This window comes from Epinephelus fuscoguttatus, linkage group LG7 (assembly GCF_011397635.1).
Source record: "Epinephelus fuscoguttatus linkage group LG7, E.fuscoguttatus.final_Chr_v1".
Classification (NCBI taxonomy): Eukaryota; Metazoa; Chordata; class Actinopteri; order Perciformes; family Serranidae; genus Epinephelus; species Epinephelus fuscoguttatus.
Genome location: NC_064758.1, coordinates 35,616,088 through 35,635,920, shown reverse-complemented (window position 1 = coordinate 35,635,920; position 19,833 = coordinate 35,616,088). Strand labels below are relative to the sequence as shown.

General features: G+C 39.8%; 2 protein-coding genes across 2 annotated transcripts; one reads left to right on the top strand and one right to left on the bottom strand.

The window, feature by feature from the left end:
- Nucleotides 1-6,059: 6,059 nt before the first annotated feature.
- On the bottom strand, nt 6,060-13,781 carry timm17b (translocase of inner mitochondrial membrane 17 homolog B (yeast)). The gene is made up of 6 exons (XM_049580882.1): nt 13,730-13,781; nt 11,408-11,507; nt 11,252-11,315; nt 10,883-11,011; nt 10,665-10,775; nt 6,060-8,666 (listed from the first exon to the last, which is right to left on the bottom strand). Exons 1-6 carry the CDS (start codon nt 13,753-13,755, stop codon nt 8,581-8,583), a joined length of 516 nt encoding a protein of 171 aa, XP_049436839.1. The 5' UTR covers nt 13,756-13,781; the 3' UTR covers nt 6,060-8,580.
- Nucleotides 13,782-13,795: 14 nt separating this feature from the next.
- On the top strand, nt 13,796-19,728 carry pqbp1 (polyglutamine binding protein 1). The gene is made up of 7 exons (XM_049580881.1): nt 13,796-13,875; nt 16,968-17,035; nt 17,140-17,251; nt 17,407-17,507; nt 17,655-17,837; nt 17,923-17,980; nt 19,354-19,728. Exons 2-7 carry the CDS (start codon nt 16,969-16,971, stop codon nt 19,502-19,504), a joined length of 672 nt encoding a protein of 223 aa, XP_049436838.1. The 5' UTR covers nt 13,796-13,875; nt 16,968; the 3' UTR covers nt 19,505-19,728.
- Nucleotides 19,729-19,833: the final 105 nt, after the last annotated feature.

The window sequence follows — 19,833 nt, the reverse complement described above, 5'->3', positions numbered from 1 at the left end:
AGCGGGTTTTTTGAATGGGTTTTGGGTTAGTTGCCTGAAATATGGTCTGTGGTTCACACAAGTTCAAGAGACTTTCACGTTTTGTTCTTCGACATAAAATACATAAAATACCCCACTCATAAATTTAGAAGCATTTCTGTGTCTTAAAAAAGGTGGTTGCTAACAAGTGGCTAAATGAGACTTAGCACGTCGTCATGCCGACCAAGGCTTTACAACCTTATTGTGGCGGCGAGGTTGAGTCATGCGACCGTGGTGTAGTTTGTCTATAGCCTAACGTTAGCTTTTTACTTCTGACAAATGCATTTATGCTTTGAAAATCATAGAAGTGTAAGAAGTGTTTATTTGTAAAGATTATCTTGCTGAACAAAATATCTAAGTATCATAAACTTTTGTCTGAAAAAGAGCTTATTTTCTGCAAAAATCCAAAATTCAATGGAAAAAATCTCATAGCCTTTTTGACAAGGGACCCAGAGTGACACTAACTTCTGCAGCAGCCTACAAAAAATGTCATTACTGCGGCACTCTTTTGCAGTGGATCCCAACTGGTCCAGCCACGGGGTCCAGACTTCTCCTTAGTCATTAGTTCGGTTTGGTTAGTTCAGTTGGTTTGTCCCCTCAAATATATTCATTCACAAATATATTATAAATCACTGCCTTGATGTGGGATGAAGCAAAGGAACACACATGCAAAAACACATTCAAACAAACTGTAATAAATGACGCACTTGGCACGCCAGATACGAGCCGAAGCGGTCGTAACACCCTGAACGCTCTGAGAGCTTTGACATCGAGGCCTCCAGGTTTTCCTGCAGCGTGATGGGCCTCTCCAGGTTTGTGATCCGTCATGCCCTCTGCTATGACACTGAACAACCTGCGCAGACACACAACAGCAGTTAGAACTTTACTTTTTGTTAGTGAGGGAACATTTGCAACCTGAGACTACTTGAAGCACCAAAATACCCGACAATGACGATAATGAAATCCAGCAAGTTCCATCCGCTGCGTATGTAGGCGCTGGGGTGCATGACTAAGCCGTAGGCAAGAATTTTAGTGAAGGTCTCGATGGTGAAAATGACGAGGAAGACGTACTCAACTTGTTCCTGAGAACAGAAGAAAAGACATATGGATGCTTTGCAAAATTAGAATGACCTTTTTTATAAGTCAGTGAGTGCGTCTGAGAGGAATAAATATGGGAGAGTGTTGAGGGAAAATGTCAAGCTATCGTCACAGTAAAATACAGACTTTCAGAAACGGGTTCCTCTGCGTCACATACAGAAATAAGTGGCATTAACTGACTTTTTCATGAGTGTGTCTTTAAAGCACGTGTGTTGTCATTAAAGGCTGACTGCAGTGGCTTTCTAACCTCTTAACCTACTGCCTAACACAGGCTAAAGCCTGTCACCGGATCCCTTTGCTGTAACCTTCAGCTTAATGCTTCTAATCACTGCTACCACTGTGACTAGGCTCTTACCTCAGGCTGACACAATAATCCAGGCATAATGTGGTTTAATACAGGATGACTGGAATTCACAAAAATCAGTAAATTTGACCAAAACTTGATGCAAAAATTGTTGTTTATTTTAAGTGACGGTACCGTAAGTCACTGCATGTTAAACTGTCAGCTTACCTCCTCTGTGCAATCCAATAAAGGGATCGACCGACATCTAACCTGCTACATGTGCAAATATGTTTCCCTGCCACAAAATTACCAAAAATAGAATTCAAGTATTTGATCACTTTTACTCTGCAAACATGGTTCGAAGAGGAGAAGCATTCCTAACAATGCAGTAACAACAATGAGACTTTTTTTTGGTAAATATATAGAGCTGTTTGTGGCTCAAAGCGACTCATATTTCCAATATTCCAAATGAAAACTGGTTCGTTTTCAGTTTGAATGCTGCATATTTGTGCTTTACAGGAAAAAAAAATGGTCAGAAAGAAAGAAACAAAGAGGGAGAGTGAGAGATGTGACAGATGGTCAGTGTTTAAGTCAGTCATGATCCGTCACAGGGTCACCTTAGCCGGGTCAAACTGCAACTTTTTCCCCTCTAACACCATTACCATCCAACAGGACAATATTACCTTCTCACTAATTGTTGCTACCGTCAGCAAAATACCCACTGGCTACTGTCATTCCTACACTTCTGTCACAAATGGGTTCCTATAGCCATAGGCAAGCTGGATTTAGGACTTTTTAAGACATTTTTAAACACTTTTTTTTAACACTGCTTGAAATGAAATATAACAATAATTTCACACTAACTAAGGAAAATAAAATAAACATCAGTTACTCAGGGTTGGGACAATGTTGCCCAGCTGTAACATAAAACATGACTTCTTTGGTCACGTTAAAAAATAATGATCTACTTTAAATCCTGAAAAAGAATTACTTCACTAACTTACTAACTTCATAGAGTGGAAAACAAAACAATGAACATATTATATTATCATGAAAGTAACTATTTCATTTACATTGAAAAAAGCTTGCTCCTTTGTCATTTAATTGGATGTGGTAAATGTATATGAGGGTTGGTGGTTCCTCTACCCTAAACTGTGTGATGTTAATGTGCAAGACATATGGTGAATTATTTAAAATAAATATGTTATTAATTATTTTGCAACATCAGGAAAAAAAAATCATAAAATCCTACTTAACGTGTTTCTACATTTCTAAGACATTTAAAATAATGAATTCAATTCCTTTTAAGACTTTTTCTGAACATGTTTTAGGTTTAGTTGCCTGAAATAAGGTCTGTGGTAAACACAAGCTTAAGATACTTTTACATTTTATTGTACCACATAAGATACATCAGATTGGATGTGGTGAATGTATATGAGTGTTGTTGGTTCCTCTATCCTGATATGCCCTTGGTAATTATTTTAAAAATATAAATTATCAGTTATTTTGAAATTTTACAATGCAACGTCAGAAAAAAATATTCATAAAACCCTACTTCCCATGTTTTTCAGACTTTTAAAATATTGATTTAAGACACTTTAATACTAATTATTAAGACCTTACTGTTAGAATAATCAACTCAATGCCTTTTAAGGAACCACAGGAACCCTACGTAACACATTCAACCATCAGTGTCCTGAAATGACTCGCAGTACATGAGTGAGAAAATTATCCCAGAAGACTCACACAAGATGTTCTCAGTGAGAGTCAAGCCTTTGAGAACAGGGACATACGAACACACGCAGTGCAAAAGGAGCTCAGACACTCTCCATGTGATTTGCATTGAAAATACAAAAAGTTCACCTTGACAGCTTCATTCATTCCCCTTAAAGGGATCAAGTCGGTCTTCAACTTTTCAGTTTCACTTTCACTTCAGTGATGTGATGAGGAAAGCTCCATGTGATCAAAGAGCTCTTGAATCTGTTTGAAGTTTATGCTTCATGTGAGTCTACACGTTGGGCTGTCTAAGAAATGTCTTCAAACACTGTTTTTCCTTGCACGTCCTCTCACTGATTGATCTCTGTGTCTATTTGTCTATGCATGGTATGGATGCATTAATCATACAAATAAGGGAATGGATTAAGACTGGAAATACCCACAGGACTTTCTTCTTTAAGTTCCTTGATATTTAGGAAGGGTTTTCGCCGAGGTTTTTCATTTAGTCTTGTTTTTGTGATGCATTCAGGGACTAATTGTTTGCTACATTTCATTGTATACTTTTATTTTGAAGTCTCTGTGTTAGAGGTGCAGCATTATAAAGAAGCTTGTTATTAAAACACCCTATTGAAGGCTCTGTGAACACATTGGTGAAGACAAGATTTTTCCAGCGGGTCAGTGAAAAGTTTTTTTATTTTACATTTTCCTTCTATGTAATAATGTGGTGATTAAATTATTCATCTCTTTCATGAGGTTACATCACCTAAACTTGTGTTAAAGCCTCACTCAGCATATTCATGTGTTCCTAACTTTCAGAACAAGTTAAAGAAACTACTTTGGTTGAGCTGCTGTGTATTGCTGCACTGGAAACTCACCAGTTGGTGATTGGTGGCGTTGGAGTCATCATCAGGGTACGGCTTGGTGACGCCCATGGCCACACAGTTGGCAAAAATGGCGAGCAGAATGAAGATATCAAAAGGCTTGAGGATTGTAGTTAAGGGCACTTCGTCAATGCAACTTTCAAGGGACATGACAGCATCATAAAAACTTCACACCTCATGAACACATCACACACAGGTGTACATCATATTCAGGACTGTTTCTGTCAGAGAAGGATATTTCCACTCTACGAGGGCCAGTGCTGCCATGCGGATGGGGTTGCTGAGGGTGAGGCAGCAGAGGGCTCGGGGGGCCCTGAGGGCAGACTTGTTTGCCTGCATCGCCTTCTTGGCCCCCCCTCCCCTTTTTCTGGCCGAGCCAGTCGACCCCAGGGTGTCTGACTTTCCTGCTTCCCCCACAGGGGGGACATCTGTTGACGACAAAAGACACAGAATAATTCTCTGATTCTGTTTTCAAGCATCCTGAACGTGAAGTAAAAGAAGGTGATAAAGTAAAATATGGGTATTATGGGTAAAAATGTATGCTCTTTGCTAAGAGAGAAGGGTTGGTATCTTTACTGCCATTCAATCAATGCTAAAACAAAAGCTCAGTGCCATTGTTATTGTTCAAATCCTCTCCTGCACCATGTGATTATTTCATTGCTAACATCAGCCAGCAGTTATTTATATGACTTATTACTATTATCTAACACAATTAAAGAAGGATTTGACGTGTGGCTGTAGCAGCAGACAGGTATTCTGTCCTCAAGGCCTCATATTATAAGACCAGATGTGACCTACTTCTTTAGTGGAAGCAGCAGTGGCACTTAGCCCAGCACTATCCCAAAGCAGGGCCATGATCACCTGTTGAGAAGGCCCTGCACAAAGAATAAGCCTGCAGGTGCATTTATTATCTCACCCATGTAAAAACTACAGAGAAGGAGCCAGAAACCTGGGCAGAACAGAGCTAAATAAACTGGGTTAGTGTGGAATTAATGAATGTGCTATCCCATTATTGCAAAGGGTATGGAGTATGCTTTGATTTTATTTGTAGTGACCACGCTTTACTGTCAGGAGGAACTGTGTTCTACTAATCTTTTCAACTTCACAGAGTATCTGGAAATATTATGTTGGAAATAAATGCCTGTAATTCAGGCACTTCACTTCAGCATGTAGCTTTGCAGTACAGTGAGCCTTCTATAGTTTGTTATGCATGACTTTGAAGCTGTAATTCTCACTATGCTACCGTGAAGACAATGTAAGGAGTTCCTACCTTTCTTTATTGCGTCCATGTCCGCAGTTCAACACCACGAAATCACTCCAGAAAACCCACCATCAACTCCTCAGTGGGCTCTGCGACGCCTTATGGATCACAGATATTAATTTGGCCCCAAAAAGACAAAACTTTCCAGGTGTAAAAAAAAAAAAAAGAAGGACCATCTGCTGCCTGTCATTTCATGTCCACACGCAGCGCGCCGGTGCAGCGCACAGGCTACAGGCCATCCTGCTCACCGCCTGCCTGGAGTGTAGAAATCCAATTAAAGCCGATTTCTGGTAATTTCCAACGCGTGTAAATAAGAAGTGCAATTGCTTTTTATCTCCGCAGGCACATAACGGTGAGGGGATATTAAAACAAACGCGTCCCGGTCTCTGCGGTGGTCAGCCGGCAGGATTAAACGAGCTGAGCCGTTTAAAAGGATGACAGGGGAAATCTTTCCAGAAGGTGCAGGTAAACTCAGAAGGCTCTCTGAGGCTCTGCGGGGCTTTGGCACAAAGTGTAGTTAAACACAAGACAGGAATATTATTGTTAAGGCAGAAAAATTAGGATGGGCCACTGCTGCAAGTTTGGGTGTATTTCAGCACCTTGGACAGAGCAGCTGGTGGGTGCAGTACCACTTAAAGGGCGACAGGGGGCGGTATTTCACAGTGAATAAACACACTGTGATTGAGCGCAGGTGCATGTAATGTCAGCAATTACTATCATTGCATAATATCAGCTTTTCTTAAGCAGGAGCCATGTCAAGAAATAACACAATCTCAAGTCTTCAAGGACATTTGATGCCTTTATTGTTTTTTAAAATCAGTTTTTGCAAGATAAATATATTTCAATACATAAATTAAGCATTCTTTCTATACATAGTTTTTGTACAGCAAATGCTGGGATCACGCTGCATCACCTCTCTCCTGTGACAGATGCTACGATCTCAAGAAAACCGAGGAGTTTAAAAAGTGCTTTGTTGTTTGATGAATGATGCAGCGATCAAAGTGACTACACAAGTGCATGTGCCAGTAATTAAAGCAATATAATATCCATTCATATTTTTCACGATTTGTGCTCCTCCTTCTAAAACACAAGATGACAACTATTCAACAAAGATTCAAAATGACTAAAGCTGCCGGGTGAGGCAAGATGTTATTAAAGGAACGCTTCACACACAAAATGATCATTTGTATATCAGTTATTTACCCTGCATTACACTGAATTTGTGGAGAAAACTTTGCTTTTTTTGAAAGCTTTGACAGAGAACGAAGAATCTAATAACTGATAAAAATTTTTGATGAATAGAACCGTCCCTGGACACAGACTGCCCAATCATAATGTAGCATTGGGCTGGCTCAGACCAGGGTCCAACAACAACACAGCTGTACTACATTGACTCTAATGCACTTGTTTCAGATTTCCTTAATTTCAGGCTGGTTTTGAGGATTTGGAGCTTAATGATACTCGTTACCTGGAGAGGCTGGAAAAAGATATACGTCTCTGTTTTCTGGATTCTTATTTCACCATAGAGGCTTGCGAGAAAAACAAAGTTTGCTCCACAAATTCAAGGTGACATAATCAAATGATCCCTTTGTGGGTGAAGTATTCCTTTAAGAGAAACTGCAAATTGTGGAATGAGGTTTAGTTGAGCCCAGACACATCTTAAAGCACACACATCAATTATAAACACACAGTTCTTTGCACTGATTGTCGCAACTGACAAATAAATTAAAGACTCAGAAACATATTCTCACAATACCACTCTCTATAGTAAAACCTCACTGAACAAACATACTCTGTGCGTACAAGTAGAAGATCTTTGGAAGCTTAAAGGAATAGTTTGGCGTTTGGGGAAATGCACGTATTCCCTTTCTTCCCAAGAGTTAGGCCCTGATCACACAGAAAGCATTTTGCAGGTTGCAAATCACAAGGCGCACTACACTGCCTTTTTTTAAATTGAATGCCACCAGTGAAAAATAAATGCTTGCTGCACCTTTTTACTGTTACCAGGCAACCACAGACTCACTTCCTTATTCTAAACTTCCTGTGTAATCAATCTACTGTTTATTTATTTTAGTTATTTGACAGTAATTAGTATCTAGTTCCTAAAATGTTGAAGCAGACGGTACTGTCTGAGATCTGTGTGGGTACATGAGACCCTAAAACAGAGGGTGGATCACGGGGAGTACCACGAGTTGGTCCAGGAGCTTCGACTCAGTGATGGCCGTTTCCAGGCATATTCTAGGATGACTCGGGGGCAGTTTGACCACCTGCTGTCTGTCGTCGGGCCGTGTAGCTCTGGGTATCCAGCACCTGCTACCACCAGTTTCTCCTCCATTGTTTACCAACTGTAAACTTGTTGTGACCACCACAGAAGGCCCACCTCTCAAATCATGCAATTGGACAATGGGAAAAAAATGATGAAAAAAGAGATGATATGGGGCGTTTTTTCTGCTCTGAGTTAAAGTTTTTTCAACTCGAGGAGTTCAGGGCACTTCGACAAAAACACCAGACGCTTAGAGTGCAGAAACACCAGGTGCGTCGCAATGCAAAAACCTTAAGCAACAAGCATCATTTTCATTAAAAATAATTACAAAAAGGCTCCTCCAGCTGCTGAAACGCTTTCTGTGTGATCAGGGCCTTACATGACAAGATAGATACCATCTCTGCTGGTTGCCTAGCAACCTCACAGTGATGACAAGACTCCAGCAAATCACTGTGCTACCCAAGAAACAGTCCAGCATATAAGCCGATGGAAAAAATAACAAACTGTCTCTAATACTTTGGCTTTTGTACGGATTAGGATATTAGTTGTCTGTCTTTATGCTAAGCTAAGCTAACTGTCTGCTGGCTGTAGCTACATATTTACTGTGCAGACATGTGAGGGATCTTTTCATCTAACTATCATCAAGAAAGTGAATAAGTGTGTTTCCCAAAATATCAAACTATTCCTTTAACATACACATATTGCCTTGATGTTGAATAATCAAATCAGTTTTCAAAAATACATTTCAGTATGACATATTGAATCCCAAAAGGTTACAGTGAAGACAGAACAACCATTCATACAGAAAATGGTGCATGAAATGCTGTGGGTGCAAACGTGAGGTTTGTTGCTCACATATAAACATTCACTCATAAATAACTAAGACTCACAGTAATTTGCCCCTGAGGTATGAGCACATAGTGCAACTAGGTGACACCACTGTAGAGACCAGAATCTCCACCTCCTGGTCATCATGATACCCACTGTAATGTTTGGTTTCCCCCGCTACTCTCTGGTCTGACTCACTGTGTTTACAGCTGGTCTCAGTCCCTGTTGCTCTCTACTGAAATTGTCCCTTCGCCTCCTGCTGCTGCTGACCTCCATCCTTTGGTGGTAACTGACTGGGGTCCTCTGCAAAGGGAATAGCTGGAGAAAACAAGAAGAAAGATACAGTCCTCAGGTTTCTGTGGCACTATCCTGCTCATGGTGTTGTTATAATCAAGATACAATGTATGTGCACATTGACCTTTATATACAGTATGCTGTTCAGTTAACCTTTTTTATGAGCCTGCTTTCCCTCAGTCTACCTACTCCACTTGTTCATTTCACAGAATAGGCCTTTGACATGTTGCAGCAGGAAAAACATAAGTGTAAATAATAAGTTGAATTTATTATTTGGCTTCTTTAGTTTGAGGCCTAGGCCACAAAGACACAAGGATTTTTGAAAACTGAGTTTTTCCCTCCTTTATTCTCAAAAAAATCCTGTCCACATGAGCACTGTTTTGAAAAATCTCTGCCCAAATTAAACTGCAAAGCACAACTCAAGTGCTGTCAAAAGCATGCCAAAGCAACAGGCGGTGATATTACCTTAACCCTAAAGCCATGCGAAGAAGAGTAAGAAGCAGAAGAACAAGAACAAGACGAAGGAGCTTTGACCTCCATAACACATTCAGACGCCTGTATGCCTCAGTGTAAAGAAGAAGTATCTGTACTTTTTTTGTGTAAAAATGTAAAAAAAAATCGTGTTAGCAGGGTTAGAGTCATTCACATCTGCCATTGCACTGAATATCGCCTCATAAGTGACGCCTTACAAAGACGCTTACAACGCACACTCTGACATGTCAAGCCAAAAACTCTTTTCTGCAGAACTTCTACAGAAGATACTTCACAAAAGATCTATTTCAAGTAAGCTAAAACACAAAAAGCTACATTATCAAATACACCCATGTATGTGTGGACAAGGCCTCAGTGTCCTACTGTGCATACTGTCATGTCTCACTGGGACACTTGAACAGAGCAGAGCCCCAGTTAGTGGCCACATCAGTAACACCTGTGCTTTTTCTACTGTAACAAGTCAAAATGTCTGCTGTGAAAAAGGCTTGTGCCTTTCTGCAAGTGTCAGGGAATATCTGCAACTTATGGCAACACATAATGCACAACAGATTTTACAGTTTAGCAAAAACAAGAGTCAGCTCCTCACAGAGCATTGCATTTCTGGCCTCTTGTTTGTCTGTAGTTTCTACAGCACTGACACCGATACATCTGCTTAACTACAAACCACTGTAGCTCTGCTGGAGGTCCCACAGAACAACTAAATGATTTCTATCTGTTCCAAGAGGCCTTTCTCACAGTGCTGCAAACTGCCACAGTGGGCTACCATTTGCAAATTGCGGTCATTCATTAATGGCTATTACTTGGCATGAGTGGGTTGTTAGCACTAATGCAGTGAGAATACTTGTGTGCGGGAGGTACAGATAAAACTTGAGACTGTAATTACATTACACGAGTACTTAAACGGACTGAATGATTTTCCTCATTAATTTAAAGCTTCAATATTAGGTTTTTTGGGCACTTTGTAGCAGCTGTGAGCACTGACATGTCCTCACTCTTTAAGATGATATGACAAACTTACAACAAACACACATCTAGCAGATGCGGAGCAACATTAGCATTAATTAGCATTAATTTGAAGACACATTTATGTGCACTTGGCAAATATAAGTCCAATATTCACTCTCCTCTCAGCGATGCTTTGGTTTACACTGACTCTTGAGGGAAATATCTGTCTCTTTAATAGCAAAGTGTTTTACAATGTTCACCAGCTAGTTTCCAGCTTTGTCTGCCTCCTGTTTGTTGCAAGGCAGGTAGCATACAGTTGGATTTAAGAGCTTTTATTTTGCTGAAAAGGATGCTATGATAGCAGTGAGAGTGAAACACAACAGTAAAGTTGCAGATCAGAAAACAAAAACTGTGACATAACACTCAGTAGGGCTGAGGGGAACTGTAGAGGTGATAATTCTCTGTGGGTTTATCACTACAAGTGACACCTTTCACATGCAAGTTATAATGTGATGCATTGCTAATAGAAATAATGATTAAGCCACTTTAGAATATCATTGGCAAAACTTAATCATCTTCACTTACGGTTCTGGAACTGGTGTGCTGTATATCTGGTGAGGAGGATCCCAAAACCCTCAATGAGAGCGAGCAAGATCCCCCCCATCATGGCAGAGCCCATCATAGTTAACGGCCCACCTGGAGAAAAACACAGAATTCATTGAATCACAGTTGTTAATTTGATGCAGTCAGTGACACGAGAAGGTGGTGCCATGTTTGTTGTGATTTTATGGGCTTCCTCTTACTGCGTGCTGCCAGGATGGCCCCTGTCAGCGCACCACTTGTTATAGAGTTCCAAGGATCCTCTTTCCCTCTGAGGCGAACTAAACCACAGTCGATGGTGGAGAAGAGACCTCCCCATACGGCAAAGCTACCTGTGAAACCACCACAAACAAGCCAGGGAGCGTTTACAAGGCAGGTTTGATGTAAGATTTTAGTTTTAGGCCAGAAAAATGTAATAACTGGGCTCTAGCCAAACATAACAATTCCTTTTGCAGGTAAAATATTTGATATATACAAGAAATTATACTTTTAAAGTCTAATATGCCATAAGAATAACTCCAAGAGCTACAGTAAAGGAAATAATTCCTGGTTATGTAAGAAGGCGTTCTCACCTCCGATCTGTGGAGCTCTTATTCTCACAGCGTTTGCACTTCCTCTCAGTCTGTGTCCGACACCCTGAAACATTACAGCACTGTTCAAATCTGCCTTTAACAGCATGATGAGAGTTGGAGCACATAATAATTATTATTATTATGTGGTGAACTCACTGCAGGGGCATTACGAAAGCCCTTGACCGCCTGGAACACCCCTCCTCCAATAGCACCCATGGTGAAAGCACCTCCACAGTCATCCACTATCCTCCAGGGACTGCAGGAATGCATTAACAACAGAGGGGAAGAACATATAAAAATAGGATACAGTATGTTGACGTAATTATTTGTCATATTTAGGCTTTGTAATGTAATGTGTGCATTTCATATCCATACCACAATGCTACTTAAAATAGTTTATTGTAGAGATAAAAGTGGCACCATGACATATTTCACACTGTGCTACTGCAGTGATTTTTGGTATTTTATTGACAGTTATAACAACATATCTATTTTTTAAACTCCATCCAAATTACTTTTACCGTTGCCGCCCTATCACACTGGCACCATCATAGTTATGCTGAAACAGTTAGTTAATCAATAAGAGAAAAGAATAATAATCTGCAACTACTGCTTCAATCATTTATCAAGCAAACATATCAAATGGGTACTTTTCACTATTTTCTCACATTTTATAGACCGAAACAAATTAATCTAAAAACAAATCATGGACACATCAAACTAGGAAAATAGTTGTTAACTGCAGCCCTACAAAGGTCATTAAATACTGAATAAATTCTTGTACAACTGTTGCCTACTTTTCACAAGATAAGTTTACTATTTATTACATATACCATACCTATATTAGCCTATATTATATTTGATATTCTATGTTATATTGTTCTACTATACTTTATATATTACATGACACTATAATACTGCATTTCACCTTATAGTGTATCTTATATCACAAGTTTTATTACAATACAATATCAGGTTTTTTTGGACAACAATGAAATATTTGCTGATATCACAAAGTCTACCATGATTTTGATTTGATTCAGTTCAGGGGTCTCAATATCAATATCAGACGATATCAGTAAATATCCTGGCTGCTTACTGTTATCTGCCTGGCACTAGGCCGTTGGTACTGTTTGAATGTTTAGGAGGGAGGTGCATCTTAAAGATGACTGTATGTATTCATCCATCCATCCATCTATCCATTTTCATCTGCTTATGCAAGGCCAGGCTGCAGGGTAACAGGCTGAGCAAAGTACCCCAGACATCACTCTCCTCAGCAACGCTTTCCAGCTCCTTCCGAGAAGCGTTCCCAGGCCAGATGAGATATTTAATTCCTCCAGCATGTTCTGGGTCTGCCTCGGGGGCTTTTAACCAGTGGGATGTGCCTGGAAAACCTCTAACGGGAGGCCTGGAGAAGGCATCTTGATGAGATGCTCAAATTCTGATCACTGAATCCATACATCGATCCTGATCGATATATCGTTACACACTTATTCTACTGAACTATATTATACTGCATCATCTTAATATGTTATACTGTTTCATTACATCATATATTATATCATACGTCTATATCAAACACTAAGTATCATTATTAATATTAGTGTGGTGTACACTGTTTACATATGCTACACCATGCTGTATTTGCTTCTACTTCCTTTCTTTGGTATTGCTGGTAGTCTGGGTTATCCTTTGGTTGCTACAGGATAGGCAAAAATAGGTCTTGGGCTTTGGCCTGTTCTGTTTTCAATAATGGACTGTGAGAATTTTTTGTGAAATTATCTTTGTTTTTCAAGATAATAACAACTTAATAATAATAACTTTTATATAGCACAATTCATGCATAAAATGTAACACAAAGTGCTGACCATAAAAGACAATTTAAACATTTGTGATAAAGAAAAAGATGATGCAGCACATAATAAAATAATAATATTAAATGTAGAAAAACGTATGTGTGAAAGTAGATGTATGTAAACGAAATAAAAATTACCAATTCATTAATAGCTAGGGATTCTGGTAGGACCCCTGTATATGGCAGTAACACCACAGCTACAGTCTATGTCCTGGAGCTGGTCCAGGCTTTATCTTTAGTTGATATGAGTGTTGGGTCAGTCTGTTGGTCACTGGAGGCTGGCTCAAACTCACACATTAAAATTGAGCTATACAATATTATATGAGTTACATGTGTGAACTGTATTTTAGAGTGCATTTTTTCCTCTATAATGCCTTCAGCTGTCACTGTCACAGACACAGAGCCATAAACACAAAAGGTTGTTGAGGCTCAAACTAACTGACCACAGCTTTATCTCGTTATGTCCCTGACCCTTCACTAAGCTAACAGGCTAACACACAGAGCCTCTCTGTTCACTCTCACAACTTCAACATCACATTAACAAGACAAACTATATCCGAAGTTAACAGTGTTGAACAAATAACGAAAGAGAAATGTTTTTTTTTTAAAAAAACTAATCTCACCAAGGTTCACGGGCATATTCCTCCATGTTTGTTTTCGTCAGGACAACCGTGCTGTGACGTCATCACTGTGCGCGCCGTGTGCTGTTGTGGGAAGTCGCCTCGTCCTCAGCTCTCATCGAAGATCAGAGGCGATTTTCATTAAAAAGGTAATGTTGAAGTGATTTTAATTCATTAAATTCTCTATAGAATTGTGAGGGTTTAAGTGTAGGGTAGTTTCGAGGTAATTACGGAGCTCACAGGTGTGTGTGTGTTGTTTTAATCATCCACTTGCTGCCGCCGGAGTCACCGAGCAGTTGTTTCGAGTTATTTTGTAGAAATAAATGCTTTATCGTGTCCAAAGCGGGTGAATTCAAAGTTCAGGAGGCATCCTTTTATTATTAAGAAGACTTTATCCAAACCTGAGATGCTAAAAGCAGCCAAGCAACACTAGCTAACGTTTCACCGGGAGACGCAGATGTAACGTGGAACAGCATGCAGATGAGAATGATCCATTGAAATAACTGGTGGGACACTTTATAGCCATCAGTGAACTCCTCTCAGCCACCCAGGCTTTAATCCTGATTCAGAGACCTTTCTTTACATCTCAGGATAAATTTCATGAGAGTCATATTTCTGCTGGCTTTGTTGTATCTGTGTTTAACCCTGTTGCTTTGTTACCTACTGTAAGCAGTGGCGTGTCCAGACTGTTTTTTGACTGGGGTGGCTCAAATGTGGCACTCAGTTTATTCTACAGGGGTGACATGACCGTGCAAACACACACAGACTAGCATTTAATCAGTGTTTCTGTCTCCACTTTTCATATCTGCTTTTAATAGGGCTGGGAATTACCAGAGGCTCCACGATACTGAAGTCAAGACACAATATTATAGCAATTTTTAACGTGTTGCGATATGCTGAGTATTTCAGTAAAGCATATTGCAATTTATTGTCTTTTTTTTAAACTATAAATTATGTCCCCAAAGGAGAACTTTGTCAACATCTGCATTATTTAATAAGATAAAGTTTGTGTTCATCTCACTTAAATAATTTTATTAGCAGCAAAATTTATTTAGTGGACTTAAAAAGCAGTTGATTTTATTGTTCAAGTAGGCTATGTAAAGTTTAATTTGTATTTGTAACATTAATAATTTATATGATAAAAAATCAATACTTGGCACTGTATGATGATACAATATTGTCACACAAAAATGTTGCAATACTATGCTGTATCAATGTTTCCCCCCACCCTCAACTTTTAATAACTAACAATGTAGTATATGACTGGTTTTTTTTACATTCCTGTGTGTAAATTTTCAATTAAAAATATAAAAAGACCTACCAATCACAACACAACAGATTGGCACCATATAAATGTAATTTAATGCCTCTATATTTTATTCTTTTAAGTCCTCGAAAAGAAGTTGTACCTTCAGCAGTAGGCCGCATACAAAAGAAAGCAATGTACATTAAAAAATGCAGGCACATCATAAAGTACCAACTGAGTGAATGATCATAGTTTACGATAATGAGGTAGCTTACCCGATTTCAGGGGTGGCCAATGCGACAGACAGACAGGACACCGGCTGCTACTTTCGCCACACATCAATGAGATCACAGAGCCCAACAGTCACTGTGCTCTTCCTCTACTGTTCATTAATTTTAGTTTGTGGCCGTTAGTCTGGAGCCCTGCTCTCTATCCTGCTCTAATTTGATGTGACACAACAGAAAAATATCGGCCACTGCCATCGGTGAATGTCATCTTAATTACCGGCAGATGGCAGTCAACAAGGTGACAATTGGCCGATACCAATATTCGGCCGATAAATCTGTGCATCCCCAGAAGGTATGTCACGCCGCCATGTAGGGGAGCACTGTTTTGTGGGGTAGGCACACAGTTACCTCTATTATCAAAATGGATGCACTCAGTCCAAAAGCGAGATATTTTACATTTGCAGTGTCAGGTATGTGAGTGAAGGCAGTGCATCAGGGTCTGTAATCCAGCCTTGGCCTACCAAGTCATAGGGTGATTATCATAAGTGCTATATCGTAGGCAACTGGACTTGTTTGAGTTTCTTTAAGACATTTCACATCTAACCCAAGAGGCTTTTTCAGTCCTGTTTTCTTGGATGAGAGGTGAAAAGTCTTCAAGAAACTCAAGCAAGTCCAGTTGCCTACGATATAGCACTTAAGATTACCAATGACCTGCATAACTGAGAATCTTCACCAACATATGGTGATCCGTTTGTCCACATACCATTGCTTGACCACCGCATCAGGCACAGGTCACCAACGTGATCCTCACAAGATGGCGCCCCGTCCAAAAAAATTAACATGGTGTGGAATCAACTTCACATTCTCTAAGTACATGGCAGTGATGGTGGGAGATTAAACAGTTATGCTGCAAAAATTTGAGAATTGAAAGGAAAAAAAACAGCTGTAGATGCAGATAAATGTGCATACAGTCAGTATGGGCCAATTTCAACTGGGAAATCTATGCTGGTGTTAGAGCTGCAACGAACTAATTACTGGTAAATCTGGCACTTATTTTTGCAATGAATCAATCAGTTTGGTTTAGAAATTTTCTAAAATGACTGATATTTTGTCATCAAATCGCTTGTTTTTCTCAGCAGCACTTCAAAACCTTTAGATATTCAGTTTACTGTCACACAAGCAAAAATACCAACAAAAAACTTTACATACATTCAATTCATGAATAACAGAATATACATATATTTATATTTTCTGAGATAGATTCACGATTCACTTTACTGTCCCACATTGTGGGAAATTTGGATTTGGCTTCAACCTGTGTGGCATCCATTAAAAACAATCCACACACATAAAAGACAAGGGTGAGACAGCTGCAGGGAACAAGAAACATATCTAAGAACATAAGGACTGTGAGGGTCATAAGGACAGAGGGATGTCGTATGCTGTAAAGCCCTGTGAGGCAAATTGTGATTTGTGATATTGGGCTGTATAAATAAAATTCATTGATTGAATTGAATTGATTGAATAACAAAACCAGCCCTCGAATGGAAACGAGTCAAAAGTCCATAAATAATGAAAAATGAAGCTCTGTTGGTTTTCGTATAAAACCCAATATATTTGGATGATTGGGTAAATTCTTTTTTTTTTTCATTTGAAAGAGACCATTATCTGTGTATTCCGGCTTCCAGCTGCTGAAGTCAGTGGATGAAGGTTTGCAGTCCTGGTTGCATCATCATCATGAATTAATCCTCCAATCTCTCTGTTACAGGATGCCTCTACCCCCGGCACTGCTGGCCCGTCTGGCCAAGAGAGGGATTGTTAAACCGTCAGACCAAGGTAGTAGAAAACATTTTGGCCCACAGCATTCAGACATTTTTCTTTACGTTTCATTCATTTTTTTGATGTGTCATGTAACAATTGTTCTCCTCCAATTAATCCAGAGGCAGATGAGGAGATTATTGCTGAAGATTACGATGACAACAACGTAGATTATGAATCCACCAGGCTGGAGAATCTACCACCAAACTGGTATAAAGTGTTCGACCCTGCTTGGTACGTGCACCAGATTTCTACGATAAGTTGTTTTTATGATTCACGTGGAGTTGTCCTGGATTTTCTAATGACATTATTTCTCATCATTTGTCACTTATTATTATTTCATTTCTGCACATTCATCCATTTGATTTTCTTTCTCCTTAAACCCACAGTGGTCTTCCTTATTACTGGAATGTGGAAACAGATATGGTGGCCTGGCTGTCCCCGAATGACCCAAGTGCAGTAGTAACAAAACCTGCCAAGAAAATTAGAGGTATGGCATTATGGACCCTCCATGACATAACATTTTGATGATGCATTTATTATCAACCTATCACCACAAATCTTTGCAGGTCTGATCGTCAGTTGGGAAAATGGTTGGTTGGTTTATCTTGTATTTATTGCCCTTATTTGTTTCCAGTCGAGGGAGGAGATGAACGAGTCGAGAGGCCATATGAGAAGCCTGACAGAGAGCGAGAGCGGGACAGAGACAAAGACCGGGACAGGGAACGGGACAGAGACCGAGACAGGGACGAGGGGAGGGACAGAGACAGAAGAAAGCCGAGGAGAGAAGACATAGCTCCGTACAGTAAAAGCAAAAGAGGTAATGTTGACACCTCTATCACACACACACACATTTTCAAACTTTTTTTACATGAATGGATGTTACAGATTTATTTTCCTCTCAGGGAGAAAAGACGACGAGATGGACCCCATGGATCCAAGTGCTTATTCTGATGCCCCGAGGTACAGTATTAACAGAGAATCAAACGAGCTCTTGGACCTTTTCTTTAAAGGAGCACTCCAGAAATTTAATATTGTACTTTAATAAAGTTGGGAGAAAGACAAAAAAAATAAAGCACTGGAGGCCGAAATATTTTGATTTTCAATCACAAGTGTTAGGAATGCACCAATTGTGAAATCCTTGGTCGATACTGATGTTTAAAATAAAAATTTTGCTGATGCTGATCGTACAGTGCACATCTTCTCCTGAGTATTAACAATTTAAAAAAGCAAAACTCACAGATACTTCATAGCCTAATTGTAAGTAAGAGGCATGTTATTCTTTACCAAGATAATCATCTCTGCCTTGTTGCAGCTCAGTCTATTTCTCTTCTCATCCAAGATGTGAGATGCAGAACAGTTGCTGACTGGAAGCGCACATGAAAACAAACCACACGTGTGCAGCTGGGTATTCTAGCCTCTTGTCCGAGCCCAACAGAAAAACATCAGCCATCAGCAAGGCAAATATTGACCAATGCCAGAGTTCAGCCAATAAATTGGTGCATCTCTAACCGCTGTGTGTCAGGCTAGTCTGGCTTACAGTATGTAGTCTGGGCATATAAGTCTGCCATTGGCTGTCTATTTCAGACAGAGTTTTCCTCCTCTTCTGCTGTCTGCATGTTACCAAAATCCCTGTCGCTATGTGAAACTGGTCTCATATAGCCAGACCCATCTCCAGACATCACTTTAGCACTGTGCGTGAAACAACAACAACCTCCGAGATTGCAGCCTACACACTAAAACATTTTGTTTTTATGGGGATTTAGGCATTTTAATGCCAGGACTTTACCCATGTGCAAATTATCCACCAAAATAAGTTCCCTCCTGATTTTTCAAGGGCACTGTTGCTGCATTCTGAGCTTAGAGTGTCATCAAAGACGATTATGATTGGTTTAAAGAAATTCGAACAACCCAGTGTTTTTGTTGTTGGTTTTTTTTTTTTACCTCAGTGCAGAATACAATGGGTTCGGTCAGATCTTTCTCCAATACAGGCACAGCTGGCTATGCAAGGCTCGGATCAAGCTTTAAAAACTCTGGATCCTACAATTCCCACAATGCAGCTTAATGCACCTTTTCATTAGACCTTGCCTAGTAAATAGCCACATAATTTAAACTCCACAACCCTGTTTGTAACACAGGACTTCTGTTACAGTCTGTAAAAGCAAACTGAGTGTTTTCTCAGACTTGATATAGCTCCTGCAGAGCCACAGAAGACATTATAGTCTTTGTACTAAACATGACTTTGATGTGTGAAATTGGTGGAATGCCCCTTTAAGGTGTGAGCAAAATGTATAAAGCCAAATTATTTAACAATACAAACATATTTATCTTCACAGGGGCACGTGGTCAAGTGGCCTGCCCAAGCGTAATGAAGCAAAGACGGGTGCAGACACCACGGCAGCGGGTCCCCTCTTCCAGCAGCGGCCATACCCAAGTCCAGGAGCCGTGCTTCGGGCTAACGCAGCAAACCAGATACCCAAGGAGTGAGCCAAGCTCCTGGGAGACAACGAAGACTGCGCTGTACATTCTGTCTTCCCTTTGCTTACATTTTAACATTTGCCGTCACAGACTTACATCTCATGATTTTCATTTCATTCTGAAACATGTCAGAAACTGAGTGCTGAGATTTTACACCATCAGTGCTTTCATACTCATGTAGAACAGTTGTAAATATGTTTTTATATGACCTGAAGAGTGACCTTCTTGTTGTTACTAAAGTCATTGGTGGACTTCATTTGCTAATAAATTTAAAGATTACTGTGAAAAAGACTCAGCGGTACTTTTCTTTATGGTGAGGCAATAGATCTTGTAATAAT

Coding starts and splice junctions, on each gene's coding strand:
- pqbp1 (XM_049580881.1), top strand. CDS start 16,969: ATGCCTCTACCCCCGGCACTGCTGGCCCGTCTGGCCAAGAGAGGGATT. Junction 17,036..17,139: donor TGTTAAACCGTCAGACCAAG/GTAGTAGAAAAC, acceptor CAATTAATCCAG/AGGCAGATGAGGAGATTATT. Junction 17,252..17,406: donor AAAGTGTTCGACCCTGCTTG/GTACGTGCACCA, acceptor TTAAACCCACAG/TGGTCTTCCTTATTACTGGA.
- timm17b (XM_049580882.1), bottom strand. CDS start 13,755: ATGGAGGAATATGCCCGTGAACCTTG. Junction 11,316..11,407: donor GCTTTCGTAATGCCCCTGCA/GTGAGTTCACCA, acceptor GTAATGTTTCAG/GGTGTCGGACACAGACTGAG. Junction 8,667..10,664: donor AGCACACCAGTTCCAGAACC/GTAAGTGAAGAT, acceptor TGTTTTCTCCAG/CTATTCCCTTTGCAGAGGAC.